The sequence below is a fragment of the Sciurus carolinensis genome, chromosome 19, assembly GCF_902686445.1.
Source record: "Sciurus carolinensis chromosome 19, mSciCar1.2, whole genome shotgun sequence".
Taxonomy (NCBI): domain Eukaryota; kingdom Metazoa; phylum Chordata; class Mammalia; order Rodentia; family Sciuridae; genus Sciurus; species Sciurus carolinensis.
The window spans coordinates 12,592,904-12,607,673 of NC_062231.1; the positions used below are offsets into that span (position 1 = coordinate 12,592,904).

The 14,770-nt window shown below is 56.1% G+C and overlaps 1 protein-coding gene across 1 annotated transcript; it reads right to left on the reverse strand.

Moving 5' to 3' along the window:
• Positions 1-5,310: 5,310 nt before the first annotated feature.
• Rho (rhodopsin) lies at positions 5,311-11,600 on the reverse strand. The gene is made up of 5 exons (XM_047534807.1): positions 11,240-11,600; positions 8,997-9,165; positions 7,785-7,950; positions 7,248-7,487; positions 5,311-5,421 (listed from the first exon to the last, which is right to left on the reverse strand). Exons 1-5 carry the CDS (start codon positions 11,598-11,600, stop codon positions 5,311-5,313), a joined length of 1,047 nt encoding a protein of 348 aa, XP_047390763.1.
• Positions 11,601-14,770: the final 3,170 nt, after the last annotated feature.

Consider the following 14,770-nt stretch of genomic DNA (forward strand, 5'->3'; position numbering starts at 1 on the left):
TCCTGGAGTTACCTCCCAGGTGCTTCTAGCATTCCAAGTTACAATTCTGCTTTACCTGTCCCTCACCCTTGAGCTCTGGGGGTAAGGCGGGGCCTGTCTGTCCTGCTCCTGGTGGTATCCCCAGTGCCAGGCATGATGCCTGGCATACAGCAGGGGCCTAATACTCATCGCTACCCTGTGGAAGTTCCTGCACCAGAGTCCAGCTTGGCTGAGTGGAAGGAGATCCAACCCCAGCTCCTGGATCCACACCAGAGCCCGAGATGAGGCAGAGGGGCACACGGAAGCGGGCGGCTCGGGGGCAGCTGTGTCAGTCCCATTTGCGGGTCATCTCCAAGAATGCAGAAATACAGAAAAAGTGACATAAACATTCCCACGAGCTTCCGCCGAAACCCCGCTCCCGGGCTATGCCAAGAGAGAGGTTTGCATGCAGAGGGAAGACGTTCTAAAATGTGCTGCGTGATCTAAAAATTCCTCCAGGGGATTGCCATTTTCCAGGGAAATGGTAATCATGAGCCAGGCACCCGCCTGCTGCAAAGAGCTCGGGACTTGATGTCCTTTCCCCTTAATTTTTTTCCCCCTGAGGCCTGTGTGAGGTTGAACTTCTGCTAAAAACTTCGTTGCTGACTTGGAACAGTGAACTCCTACCTGTGGACCGTCCTACTGTTCTGCAGGTTGTACTTCTGAACTTTTTGAAGCAGTTATAAAGCGTTGCTCCAGCCCCTGTACCATCAGGACATTTGTGACATTTATGTCCTGATTTTAGGTCAATAAATGTACCAAAGGTAACAGCTGCCACATTTGGTATCCATGTAAATTTCTTATCTTTTTTCCCCCCCTGTCAGGTCAGACATCTTTACATATCTTTACTATTTTATTTATAGATGAAGAAGCTGACGGTCAGAGGGGACCTGAGTTCAGACCCTGGACTACAGTCAGGAAGTTAAGAAATCAGCTGTAACTCCAAAAGTAACAGCAGCTTAAGCGTGAAACCATTCCCTCATGAAGCTCTTCACGTGTGTCATCCAGAGTTGGTAAGGCAGCGTGGAAGAGCCACGCTCTTTCTCTTTATGCTTTGTCATTCTGTCCTCAGAGTCTATCTCATGGTCCAACATGCCTGCTGCAGCTCCGGTCATCACGACTACATTTCATCCAGCAGGAAGGAAAAAAGAAAAGAAGTGGAGGGTATACTTTCATTCTCTGAAATGTGCAACCCAGAGACTGTGCACGTCACTTCTGAGTAGACTCCAATGACCAGACCATCACAAGAGCGAGGGACTCTGGGACATGCTGTCTTGGGCTGAGTGCCCAGCTATAATGTAGAAGGATATTATTCATGGAAGGGAAGGGATGGGAATGAATATTGGGGGCAGTTAGCTCTTGCTCCCCTCCTTTCTGAGACTCTCCCCCTTTATATTAATCTCTCCTCCTGTCTCTCTCCCACCACTCTGGGGCTGTCTCTCTTAGTGTCACCTCTGGGGAGGAAACTCACATTTAACTGAACACCTACTTTGCACAGAATCCTTTATAGCAACAATCTCATTAGTCCCTTTAGAAAGTCCTACCAAGTGGAATGATTCTCCCCTGTTCGTATAAGGCGCCTTGTGCGTGTAGCGGTTCAGAGCCTTTCCCTGAGGCCACACAGCTGGGAAGGCCACACGCTGTCTTTTTGGGGACAACTTGGGTGGTCAGGGACGTGTGTCTCTATACTGGAGTGAGAGAGCTTGGTGGCACCTGCTTCCTGGAATCCATCTGAGTCCCTAAAACATTCTGGCCTGGGGCGGTTTCCTGGGATTTGGTTGAGTGAATTGTATACATTAGGTGCTCCATAAATGTCTTGGATGCCTGGAGCCTGGGTTCGAGGTGGGGACACCCTTCCTGCAACTTACACCCAGCAGCTCTTGCCTCCCTCTAAGAGGCTGCTGGATCCACTGTCCATTCGGGAGTGAAGGGGCCACTCTCTCCACCAGGAAGAAACAGAACATTCTCGTCTGTCAGGAAAATGTTTCCCCAGACATGATCCAAGACAAACGTACCGCTCCTCAAAATAAGCCGCCTGGGGTCAGGGAGCGCGGGGCTAGGACAAAACGGGGCAGTTAAAACGTGACTGTCCTGCTCACTGCCACCCCGGGCCCAGCACAGCCAGCGACCAGCCATAGGACTCAGCCCTGGTGTCCCAGGGAGGGAGGGAGGGAGGGAGGCCTGGTCTAACCACGTGCCGGGACATCACTGACTAGAGCCCGTCCCTCTGGGCTGATTGATGGTGGCTCTGTTTCCTCGGCCACCTAACCTCCTCCTTTGGGAAACAGCTCCCCTGGGCTTCTTTGGGGCGACCCACCTCTCCCACCCTCACGCTGCTGGGCTTAGGTCAGGTTGACTCCATCCTGGATGCCTAAGAATGATCAGGTGATCCAGGCCTGGCCAATCAGGGGATGAATTCCCACCCCGGCCACAGTGATTGGCTTAGGGGTGATCAGATGACCTGAGCCTGGCCAATCAGGGGATGAATTCCCACCCCGGCCACAGTGATTGGCTTAGAGGTGATCAGGTGACCTGGGTCTGGCCAATAAGCACCTTGCTTGGGACCTTAGTCATCCTAATGAGAATGGAGAAGCTCACTTTCTGCAGCACTTGCTGAGCTTGGAATTGCTGGGGCTCTTTCTGCTCCCTCTTGGGAACAGTTGGCCTCTGAATGAAACAGAGGGAAATGGAGGAAAAACAGAGGAAAAACAGAAGGAGAGACAGAGCTGATCACGTCATGGAGCCCCAGAATCCAGCTGTGCCTGAAGCCCTGGGCTTTTAATTGATGTAAGCCAATAACGTCTCCCTTTGGCTTCAGACCCATGGAGTTGGATTTCCCATCACGTGCAACCAAAGTCATCCTGGCTGACATCTCTAGGGACATAGCAAAGACTGGCCATGATCAACACCCCAGATGTCACTTGCCCCACTCCCATGGCACTGAGATTCTTCCATCTTGGGCTCCTGCACACTTTCCTGCCTTGGAACATGGAATTTCTCTTAGCAGGTGTTTCTCCATCCTGATCCTCCTGGGGTGGGGTCTTTGGGAAGGCCACCTCTGAGCCTGTTAGTGCCAAAGTGAGTGACCATCTGCAGCATAGAAGAGAGTATTTAACCAGATAAGGAAACTTAGAGAGCTGGGCACCATGGCACATGCCTGTCACCCCAGCATCTCAGGAGGCTGAGGCAGGAGGATCTCGAGTTCAAAGCCAGCCTCAGCAACTCAGTGAGGCCCTAAGCCACTTGGTGAGACCCTGGGGATGTGGCTCAGTGGTCAAGTGCCTCTTAGTGCAACCCCCAGTACAAAGAAGGGAGAGAGAGAGAGAGAGAGAGAGACAGAGAGAGAGAGAGAGAGAGAGGAAGAAGAAGAAGAAGAAGAAGAAGAAGAAGAAGAAGAAGAAGAAGAAGAAGAAAAGGAGGAGGAGGAAGAAAGAGAAGAGAAGAGAAAAAAGAAAAGAAAACTTAGATAATAAAATGTGCTCCTGGCTTCACAAGTCACCTGGGCCCCTTGGATTCCCAGGTTAGGTTTCCTCCATTCAGAGGCTGCTCCCTCCCCTCACCCCTGAGGGGCTGTGGGCCACTCGTCTCTGCCCCTTGGCCAATCCAGTCACCCAGGGCCAGGGATCAGGAGGAAGCTGCCATCCTGCTGGGAAATAGCTTTAGAGTAAAAAACCACCACTGCTCATGCCAAGTATAAGAGCTGAGCTTTTAATGCCTCAAGTTGTCTTGGTCCCCAGGCAGAGCTGGAGAGAGCTAGAACGTCCCGCTTTGGTGATGTGGAAATGGGGCCGGGGAGCAGCTTCTGAGGAAGCTCATTTCTGATGTCCCAGAGTCCCAGCTAGCCCACAGACTCTCCAGGACGGAGAATGGACCAGCAGCTGCTGGGACAGGCTCATCCATCCAGGGAGCTGGGAACGGGGACCTAGGAACATCCCCAGGGAAGGGGCGCCTGGCTATTTCCTAATTTTCATTTCTAAGGTCTTCAAGCTTAGAAAATGGTGCTGGGGACTCAGCACTTCCTTAAGTATGGCCAGGTTAATGTGGCTTCTAGAAGGTTCATACTGGTCCTGGGCTGAAGAGCAAAGTTTCCGGAAACCCAAAGCATGTCCATATTCTGCACTGGGAAGAGGAGGCTCTGGGCCAGGGGCTCCGCGCTGGAGGGGAGACCCCAGACCTTGACTCCAGCCCCCAGACTCAGTGTTGTTTTCTCAGGTCTAATGACAGTACTCTGCTTTCCTGTTATTGTCCCTTCCTGGCAGCCACCAGCCCGTCCCCAGTCCTTGTCTGGACTCAATGCCTGGCTAATTTTCAAAAACCTGCAGAGGGTGGGGAAAACCCCGTGGTCTGAATGCTTGGGGCCTTGCCCAGTTCCCAGATGGTCACTTGCAGAAATGACCATCGTCATTAATTAATTGTACTGGCTGATGTCATTGATAACGTTAACGTCCATCTGTATAGCTAGTCTATTTACAAAGTGCTTAAACACACACACACACACACACACACACACTCACACACACAATCACATTCGGTGTTTGCAGCAGCTGAGTGTTGGGAAGGAAGTGAGTCCCAGCTAGGGAGGAACAAGTCAAGGGCCACCATGTCACTTCTGCTGGGGACGGGGAGGTCTGAGAGGACGGATGTGTGTGTTCTCCTATTCTTGCTTTCATTCACTCCTTCATTCACTCCTTCACCCATTCCTTCCTTCATCCATCTAGCATTTATTAAGCACCTACTGTGTGCCTTATTCTGTGCTAGACACTTAACCCTAAGCTGGGACCCTTTTCCAGAGAGCGAGAGTTCTCGTGCTTCTGAGAGATGAGTTACAGGGAAATAGGGGACCCCTGGGAACCAAGGGACCTAAGATTGGGGGTGGTCTTGGTGGATGTCCCTTCTCAGGCTGTCCCTGAAATTAATGGGGATCCTCATTTTTTCCCTTCTCATTATTTTTTTTTTTAGTACTGGGGATTGAACCCAGGGGTGCTTAACCACTGAGCCACATCCCAGCCCTTTTTATTTTTTATTTAGAGACAGGATCTCACTGAGTCTCTTAGGGCCTCACTAAATTGCTGAGGCTGATTTTGAACCTGAGATCCTCCTGCCTCAGCCTCCCAAGCCGCTGGGATGACAGGCGTGCGCCAGGGCGCCTGGCTCTCCTGAATTCTTTAAAAGCAAACGAACCCGGGGAGTCTGTGTGACCTCCTTCCGACAGGCGCCGCTCCTGCCGGGGTGGCTGTGGCTGGGGATGGGTGCGGGGGATGGGAGACTCGGCCGTGGAGTCCTTGGCAGGGCTTAGGCCGGGGCCACCTGACTGGTCTCCGTCTTGGAAACGGTGGCAGAGGCCTCGTCGTCACCCAGTGGGTTCTTGCCGCAGCAGATGGTGGTGAGCATGCAGTTCCGGAACTGGAAGGCCAAGGGGACAGAGTCAGGGCCAGGTTGTCCCCAGAGTGCAGAAACCGGCATGGTCAGTGTGATCTGCCTCTGACCCCTGCATGCCCCTCTCAAATCCCGCTCTCTGAAGGGAACTTGCTGAGTGTACGTCCCCTGCGCCGCAGAGACACCAGGAACGCGACGCAAAGGACCTTGGTCACCAAGGTCATTCCACGGCATCCTCCATGTGCCAAGAGAATGAATTACCTCACTCAACTCAAGAGCATGGAATTTTGTCCTTTCTAGGGGGGAGGAAACTGAAGCCCAGAGAGGTGACTTGACCAGCCTGAGGTCACACAGCTAGGTAACAGCAGAGCCGGCATTTACAGTCAGTCACCTAACTGCAGAGATCAGTTCCCCACCAGGGATTCTGAGGAGAAACCCACGAATTTTGTTACTAGATCACTTGATCCTTTGGCCTTCAGAATACGCTTTGTTCAGCTGTATGGAGACCAGGACCGTCCCCTTCCCAGGCGTGGGATTGTTTGACTTTATTTATTTTGACCCCAGGGATGGAACCCAGGGGCACTTTACCACTGAGCCACATCCCCAGCCCTTTTTATTTTGTATTTTGAGACAGGGCCTCGCTAAGTTGCTGAGGCTGGCCTTGAACTTAAGATCCTCCTGCCTCAGCCTCCTGAGCCACTGGGATGACAGGTGCGTGCCACTGTGCCCAACAACCATCCACTTCTGAAGTGAAATTTAGGATTCTTGGCTCTATAGGATAACCATAATTACACGGGTCCTTCCTTTAACAGGTGTACTGGTTAACAGCACCAACCAAGGAAATCAAAGCATGCCTGTAGATCTCTGGTAAGTCTAGGAAACAGTGCTGGCAAGACTTATTGAATAGACTTATTACCTGATGTACAAGTGCATCTCAGATAAGTAACAAAAGGTTCATGTCTTATAAGGAGAGAGTGTACCAGTAACTTTCCACGTATTCAACTTAAATACCTTTAATGTTCTAAAACTTTACATCATGTTTATTTTTTTATTTTTGGTACTGGGGATTGAACCCAGAGGTACTCTACCACTGAGCTAATCCCAAGCCCTTTTTATTTTTTGAGACAGGATCTCCCTAAGTGGCTGGGACTAGCCTTGAACTTCCGATCCTCTTGCCTCAGTCTCCTGAATTACTGGGCTTATTAGGCAGGCGCCTAATTAGGTTATACTATTTGACTTTTAAATCAGGCTTCCAGAACCACTTGGACTGGAGCTTCTCACACTTGAGTGTCAGGGACACCCCTGGAGGGCTTGTTAGAGACGCAGGTTACGCAGATGGATGAATAAACTGTGGTACGCGTACACAATGGAATATTACTCAGCCTTAAAGAAGAATGAAATGATGGCATTTGCAGGTAAATGGACGGAACTGGAGAAGATCATGCTAAGTGAAAGAAGCCAATCCCCCAAAACCAAAGGCTGAATGTTTTCTCCAATAAGCGGAGGCTGATCCATAGTGGGGGGTGGGTAGGGAAGAATGAAGGGACTTTGGATTGTACGGAGGGGAGGGACAGTAGGTTGAGACAGGCATTATTACCCTATATACGTGTGAAAATTGTTTCAAATGTCTATCACTGTTCAAAAAAAAGATAATGAAATAAATAAATAGATGGAAGTTAAGAAATAAAAATAAATGAAAATAAAGAGATGCAGGTGGCGCGGCCACGGGGAGGGTGAGATCTGCACCCAGCCCGAGCTCCCAGGTGAGACCCCAGGGAGGTCCCTCCCCACTGTCCCCTGCCACCAGGCGCCTCTGGCCTGGGCGACCGGCCCCTCCCGCCCCCGGGACCTGCCTGCTTGTTCATCATGATGTAGATGACGGGGTTGTAGATGGCGGAGCTCTTGGCAAAGAAGGCCGGGATGGTCATGAAGATGGGGCCGAAGTCGGAGCCCTGGTGCGTGAAGATGTACACGGCCACGCTGGCGTAGGGCACCCAGCAGATGAGGAAGGCGATCACCATGATGATGACCATGCGGGTCACCTCCTTCTCTGCCTTCTGGGTGGTGGCCGACTCCTGCTGCTGGGCGGCAGCCTGCGGGGACACAGGGCCGGGTGTCCAGCGAGGGTCCCGGGCTGCCCAGGTGGAGGCCGGGCAAGTGGGCGGGGCCTCTACCTCCTTCCACAGGCCTCTACCTCCTTCCATGGGCCTCTACCTCCTTCCCCAGCCTCTACCTCCTTCCATGGGCCTCTACCTCCTTCCCCCGAGGCTCTACCTCCTTCCACGGGCCTCTACCTCCTTCCCCAGCCTCTACCGCCTTCCCTGAGCCTCTACCTCCTTCCCCGCCCTCTACCTCCTTTCCCGGCCTCTACCTCCTTTCCCGGCCTCTACCTCCTTGACCGTGAAGACCAGCTGCCCGTAGCAGAAGAAGATGATGATCAGCGGGATGGTGAAGTGCACCACGAACATGTAGATCACGAAGGACTCGTTGTTGAGCTCGGGCTTGGGCGTGTAGTAGTCGATCCCACACGAACACTGCATGCCCTCGGGGAGGTACCTGGGGACGGCGGGCGGGGGACACAGGGCCAGGGACGCCCCGCCTGTGAGCGGTGCTCGCGCCTGCAGCCTGGGCTGCACCCACACGGAGCCTCCCTGTCCCGTCACCCGACCCGCCGGAGGCCCCAGGTTCTGCAGGGCAGAGGTTTGGGGTGAGGGGGGAACATCTTTCCAATACTCTTGTGTCAGAGGCCGTCTGCAGAACTGAACTCTGCCTGAGGATTTTCTAGACCAAGGATGGACCCAGAAGCATGTAAGGGGTCTTTGTGCAGCAACGGAAATCAAGACGCGTGCTGGGCGAAGTGGGACGCCTGTCATCCCAGCAGCGCTGGAGGCTGAGGCAGGAGGATCCCACGTTGGAGGCCAGCCTCCACAACTTAAGCCCTAAAGCAACTCAGCAAGACCCTGTCTCTAATAAAATATTTTAAAAGGACTGGGGATGTGGCTCGGTGGTTAAGCAACCCTGGGTTCAACCCAGGTACTAAAAAGAAAAAAGAAAAGAAATCGAGAGGCCTTTGGGCATGTGGTTAGGGTGTTTCCGAGGTTTCTGAGGACGGTGACATGGGACTAACCTGAAAAAAATCCAGAGTGCCCATTGGGACACAATGTCCCTATCTGTACCAGGAAGGCTTGGCTTTTCTGGGTGCTGAGGTCCAAGGTCAGGGGGAGCCGCCTACGGGTCACTGGACCAAAGAGGATTGGAATTTGGCCTTGGCTTAGTTGAGGATTACGGGCTCAGCCAAGATGGAGGTTTGGCCTACATATGACCCAGTCATCCCGGTCCTCGGTTTATACCCGAAGGACCTAAAACCAGCACACTACAGTGACGCAGCCACATCCATGTTTATAGCGGCTCAGTTCACAGTAGCTAAGCTGTGGAACCAGCCTAGGCGTCCTTCCACAGATGAACGGAAACTGTGGCATATATACACAGTGGAATATTACTCAGCCTTAAAGAAGAATGAAATCGTGGCATTTGCAGGTACATGGAGGGAGCTGGAGACCATCGTGCCCCGCCGACCCCTCTCTGCTGCCCGGTGTCGTTACCTGGACCAGCCGAAGAGGGGCGGGACCGCGCAGGCCGAGGCCATGATCCAGGTGAAGATGACGCCTATAATGGCGTGGTTCTCCCCGAAGCGGAAGTTGCTCATGGGCTTACACACCACCACATAGCGCTCGATGGCCAGGACCACCAGGGACCACAGGGCCACTTCACCTGCAAGGCAGTCAGCCACGGTCAGCCCCCCGCCTGCCAGCCCCTCTGCCCGTCCAAAGACAGCATGCTCCCCAGACGGGGACACGGTGACGGGCAGGCCACCCGGCAGACCTCACGGGCAAGCGGAGCGGAGAGAAGTTGGATTCGGTTAGAGTTCTGGGTTGGTCAGGGAGTCCCGCGGGAGATTTTATAGGGCCACGGGCCGAGGTCTCCGCGGGAAGATGCACAGAGTCGATGAAAACCAGAGCTGGCTCCCTCCTGCCCCCTTTCCTGTGGGACAATGTCCGCAGGGTCACAGAGCCCTGGGTTATGCCTCATTCCAGAGAAGGAATGTCGGTGGGCCTCAGACATCAGCCCTACACATCACCCCTAACGGATCAATAGAGAGACTGGCCTTATGAATAATCCACCACGCCAGGATGATTTCTACGGGCAGAAGAGGACGCCATTAATAATGATTCCCGATGGGCACGGTGGCGCCGGCCTGTGACTTCAACAATTTGGGAGGCTAGGGAAGGAGGATTGAAAGCTGGAGGCCAGCCTCAGCAACTTAGTGAGGCCCTAAGCAACTTAGCAAGACCCTGTCTCAAAATAAAAATAGAAAAAGGGCTGGGGATGTGGCTCAGGGGTTAAGCACCCCTGGATTCGATCCCCAGTACCAAATAACAGTAGCTATTTTTATTCTAGAACTTGTCAACTGAGATCAACCCTGCAGAGAAGGTTCTGCCTCTGTGTGGCCCCCTCACCTTGTGGCCAGAGCCTGGGGGATCTGTGAACACTGACAGTAACTCACAGCTAGACAGAGAGTCCCTGGGAACCCCACCGAGGCAGCACACAGCCCAAGAAAGGAGGCCAAAGACAGGACTGAGCTCTTCCTGCAACCTGGCTTCGTCCCCTACCTCTCCAGCCTCCCTGTGGCCAGGGGAGACATTCCTGGTCTGAGTCAGGAGACCTCGGTTCTGGTCCCTGCCCTGTCATGTCCCTCAATTAGTCTCTTCCAGCCAGGTGCCGTGACACATCCTGTAATCCCAGCGGCTCGGAGGCTGAGGCAGGAGGATCGAGAGTTCAAAGCCAGCCTCAGCAACTTAGCGAGGCCCCAAGCAACTCAGTGAGACCCTGTCTCTAAATAAAATACAAAACATGGCTGCAGATGTGGCTCAGGGGTTAAGTGCCCCTGGATTCATTCCCTGGTACTTAAAAAAGAAAAAAATGAGTCTCTTCCCCTCTCCCTGCCTCAGTTTTCTCCTCTGCTCAATGGGCTCCACTCTCCCTGTGGCGTCTCCGTCCAGTCTCCAGTCAGACTGAAGGAAACACTTGAAAGCATCTTTAGAAGCTAGAAATCTCCACGCGGGTCTAAACGCCTCCCCACCCCAAGGCTCTCTGCTTCCCAAGGGGTGAGATCCCAGCACCAGAGTGTCCAAGCTCAGTAGAGGCTGGAGGCTGGTGAGCCCATTCCCCAAGACCCAGAGAACGAAGGACAAGACCATGCTCCTCGCCTGGGCCGGGGGACTTCCCTTGGAGGGTGGGGACTGGTCTTGTCCAGTTTTCTCCCTGTGCTCAGGAAGGGTCTGACCCAGCTCAGCGGCTGGGAGGGACACAAAGCTGAATGGCCGTAAAGATGCAGGCTGCAGACTCAGCTGGGCTCTCGTCCCTGTGTGACCCCCTCCCCAGCTGCAGTGAAGCCCTGGACTGCTTCAAACCCCATATTCCTTGCTGTACAATGTGACAAGAGCGCCACTTGAAATAAATGCAGCCTTCAGTGCCCGCCCCCGATAAACAGCAACTGCGCTCAGCTCCACTGTGTTTGGTGATTGAATAAACCCAGGGTTTCGGCTCGTGCCCGTGGGAAAGGAGGCTGAGGCAGGAGGACTGAGCCGCGGAGGCCAGCCTCAGTGCTCTCACAAGACTCCGAGTTAGTAAGACCCCTTTTTTAGAATGAAAGATAAAAAGGGCTGGGGATGCGGCTCAGTGGGGGAGGCCATCCCAGATCCCCCCCCAAAAAGAGAGAAAAAAACAAATGTCATCATCCCCAAGCCTGGCATTTGCCCCCAGGCCGGGGCGCCCCGGCTCCTACCGCCCAGGGTGGCGAAGAAGCCCTCCACGAAGCAGCCGGTGACGCCGAAGACGAAGTAGCCGTTGAGCGAGGTGTAGACGGTGGTGGTGAAGCCGCAGAGCACCATCATGAGGTCGGCCACGGCCAGGTTGAGCAGGATGTAGTTGAGCGGCGAGCGGAGCTTCTTGTGCTGCACGGTGACGTAGAGCGTGAGGAAGTTGATGGGGAAGCCGAGCAGGATGAGCAGGGACATGTAGGCGGCCAGCAGCGAGAACTGCCAGGGCGCGGCCAGGTAGTACTGCGGCGCCTCGAAGGGGCTGCGCACCACGCCCGAGGCGTTGGAGAAGGGGATGTAGAAGTCGGGGCCCTCCGTGCCGTTCATGGCTGCGCCCCGGCTGCGCCTCCGGCTCCGCGCTCCACGCCGGCCCGACCCCCCCCAGGCCCTTATGAAGTGACCTTCGGTCCCTAAGCTGCGCTGAGTCAGCACCGCGGAGATTGGGGTGCCCTAATCACCCTAATCCCCGCCGCCGCCGCCGAGGGGGCCTGGGGACCTGCAGGAGCGGCCAAGGTGACACGGGGCCGGGACGGCTCCTGGCCAGGGCCGCCTCTCCTGGACCTTGGGAGGCTGTGACCGGCCCCCGCTCAGCAGCAGCGACTTCCGTCTGGTTCTTACTTTCCTCCTTCTGGACGGGACTCTGAACCCCCAGATGACCAGGGCGCCCTCTGTCCCTCCCCAGGACACCTCCCGGCTCAGGCCGACGCGCGACCCTGACTCTGGGTCACGGTGGGCGCAGGGGCTGCCACCCGTGTGAGCTGGACGCGGGGCCTGGGGGACCCCGGAGCCAGGTGGGAGGGCGCGTCTCCGCGTCTCCAGGAAACGCGGATGAGCAGCGGCTGGGGACGCAAAGATGGGCAGGGACCGGGCGGCCCAGAGGAGCTTCTGGGCTGGGAAGGACTCAGGGAGGACAGTCTGGGAGGGGCGGCAGGACAGGGGACAGGCCACAGAGCCAGGGTGGGACAACACGGCCCCCGGCTGAGAGGACAGCGGGCACATCTCCAGCCCAGAAAGGTGACGCAGGGGACAGAGAGCCCGGGGCAGCTGTGTGCAGATGTGGTCCTGGCCTCCTGGGGGGTCCAGTCTGAAGGCAGCTGACCCTGACAGCAGGCCCAGCTGGACGTTGTGGCAGACCTGGGGACATAAGGTCAGCGAGTCTGCCAAGTGGACTCCATGCTGGTCCCAGGACAGCAGGGTGTCACCGTGGGGGTGAAAGAGAGCGGGCTTTGGGGGCAGATGACCAGGGGGCCAACAGGGACGCCACGCTGGCAGGTTCCCGGCTCATCCACCGGCTGGCGGAGTTTGATGCCACCCCCGGGCACGGTGTGCGGTGGCTGGAGGGAGCTGCGTGTGGCCCCGGCACCTGCTCTGACCTCATCTGCTGTATCTGTTTTACAGATGGAGAGGTGGAGGCCCAGAGTCTGTAGTGGGCCACCCGGGTCACGTGACAAACCAGTGACAGGTTGCGCTGCGACTGTGGTCGGTGCAGCTTCACGGGGTGTCTGTAGCCCTCACTGCTGGCGGCAGAGGACAGCTCTGGGGGAGACGTCAGCCCTTCACACCATAGTATGAACGACCAGAGGGCAGCGGAGCTGGACTGGGGGAAAGGCCCTGAGAGGAAGAGCTGGATTCTAGCCCGTGTCTCTGAGTCACCATGAGACCCTGGGAAGTCCCACTTCCCCCCTCTGGGCCTCGCTTTGCTGGGACTGGGACATGCCGGGGACCACACCCATCTATTTACAGGACAAACCTGGGCTGCTTTCCCCACCGTCCCGGATTCTGGAACTTCCAACTGTGACCCCTTTAGGTCCCCCCTGACCTCTGACATCCTGGGCAGCCAGCTTCCTTCCTTCCTTCCTGTGTCTCAGTTTCCTACTCTGTAAAATAGGGATGATAATATCTCTGAACCTTCGCGTCCAAGGAGAACTGCTTCTGACCACCCTATACTACAAGACCCCGACCACGCCAAGCTCATTTTGGGGGGAAGGGGTACTGGGGATTGAACCCAGAGGCAGTTAACCACTCAGCCGCACCCCCAGACCTTTCTCTATTTTATTTAGAGACAGGGTCTCACTGAGTTATTTAGGGCCTAAGTTGCTGAGGCTAGCCTCCAACTTGCAATCCTCCTGCCTCAGCCTCCAGAGGCTGGGATTGTAGGCGTGCACCACCGCGCCTGGCTCAGAGTCACTTTTTACACGATACTTAATCACTCACATCAGTGCTCTCATTCATCTTCTTAGTGACCCCCCTGCTCCTGTCACCCTAGAGCGCAGGCGCCGACACCCACGAGCTCAGCCCACGCTAGTAGGTGCTCGATAAATACTGGTGCAGTGAGTGAACAAGTCCCCCTGGTCCCCGTGGGAGGGTCCCACGCCGCTTTGATCACCGAGGCGCCTGGGGCTCAGAGGACTTAGGTGCCTTTGCAGAGCTGGCGTTTGAGCCCAGCCTGGGGAACCTGCAGCCTGAGTTCTTTCCCTGCGGTGTCGGGCAGTCCGAGGGGCCCCCTGAGCGTGCCAAGCCTGGGTGTGAGAGTGACCTTCCGAGCCGCTGCCCCTGGTTCAGGCTGGGGAAGAACCCTGAGGACCTGGGAGCGGCCGGGCCCTGGGTTGACTAAAGACAGTGGCAGCCGTTCAGGGACTTGGAGCCCCGGCCCCTCCGGAGTCCTGGAACGGGGCTCTGACTCTTGGGAAGGATTAGGGACTTCCACGGTCAGCGCACCGATGGCCCTTAAGCCTCTGCTGGAAAGTCTGGGTCAGCAGCCCCTCCTCCCAGCCTCCCCTCCATGGCCTAGCGTCACGGCCACCTGGCTGCGTCACCAATGAGCCCTTAGACTGAGCAGAGAATGTCAAGGGAAGGAGAGAAGGTGACAGGCCGCTCCTCCCTCCCCCTCCTCCCCTAACCTTGCCAAACCCCCTCCAGGGCCGGGTGCCTGCTGCGAGCTGGGGACCCGGGGTGCAGCCCCGCAGGACACCCCTCCCGGTCTCAGGGGCCAGCAGCTAAATGGAGAGATGGCCACTGGCCGCCAGTCCCAGCGTCTCTGAGGCCAGAGGAGCGAGAGGTGGGCCAGGAGGGCGGCCGTGGGCTCCCCAGAGTGGCCGCCTGGGTAAGAGCTCAGGGCAGGCGGCGGGCTGGGGGTGGGCAGGCTGGCCCCGGAGCCCGCAGGGTCCCAGCAGGGGCGGACAAGGCCACGTGCTCAATCGAGGGCGACGTCCTGAAGCCGGGGTGGAGGAATGTCAGGGGGTGAGCCCAGGTGGCTTTCTTGCTGGGCTTCCTGGGCCCAGCTGTCCTCTGTCCTGGCTGCACAGACCCTGTGCCGGGAAGAGACCCACAGCAACGCGGAAGAAGGGGCATCGGTCGCCCTGTGCCCGAGCCCCGGGGGCTGTTGCCGGCTTCAGCCAGGCACCCCCCGGTCCCTGTCCCCCTTCCTTTCTGCCATCAGTGTCAGGTCCTCAGGATCCTCGCTGGGCCCCGTCCGCACATGCGCACAGAGGCCGGCC